A 426-nucleotide genomic window follows, 5' to 3' on the forward strand; every position below is an offset into this window, starting at 1 on the left:
TCATGAACCTCTGGAATAATAATAAGGCTTTTCGGGATGATTATGCGGGGAGAATCTTGTCATCGCTTGATGCGAGGCAGTTGAGTGGGGATGGCCGGATGAGAAATTCAGAGGAGAAACCACTGGTGTCAGTCGAGGTGCCCACTCCATCTGTGCCGGAGGTGGTAAAAACATCTTCCAAACAACCTCTAAAGCAAGATTTGGTATCCGCGCCTAAAGCAGATACTTCAGAGCAGAAAGTTCAGAATCCTAAGAATGCTAAAAGCGATAAAGAAAACAAGAAAGCAGAACTCACCTTGGAGAAAATTGAACAGCTAGACAGAGAGGAAGTGTTTCACTTTGATAAAATCCAGAAGGATTCTCTCCCCAAGAAGGAAGAAGTGGATGAAACTAAGCTGAAAGAGCTTAAGAAAGCAGAAGAGATGG

At 43.9% G+C, this 426-nt stretch overlaps 1 protein-coding gene across 1 annotated transcript; it reads left to right on the top strand.

Moving 5' to 3' along the window:
* Positions 1-2: 2 nt before the first annotated feature.
* LOC140966016 (proton pump-interactor 1-like) lies at positions 3-423 on the top strand (the record flags this gene model as incomplete). The annotated part of the gene is made up of 1 exon (XM_073426289.1): positions 3-423. A coding segment is annotated over exon 1 (421 nt), but the record flags the coding sequence as incomplete, so codon positions are not given.
* Positions 424-426: the final 3 nt, after the last annotated feature.

This window comes from Primulina huaijiensis, unplaced genomic scaffold (genome assembly GCF_012295235.1).
Source record: "Primulina huaijiensis isolate GDHJ02 unplaced genomic scaffold, ASM1229523v2 scaffold198866, whole genome shotgun sequence".
Taxonomy (NCBI): Eukaryota; Viridiplantae; Streptophyta; class Magnoliopsida; order Lamiales; family Gesneriaceae; genus Primulina; species Primulina huaijiensis.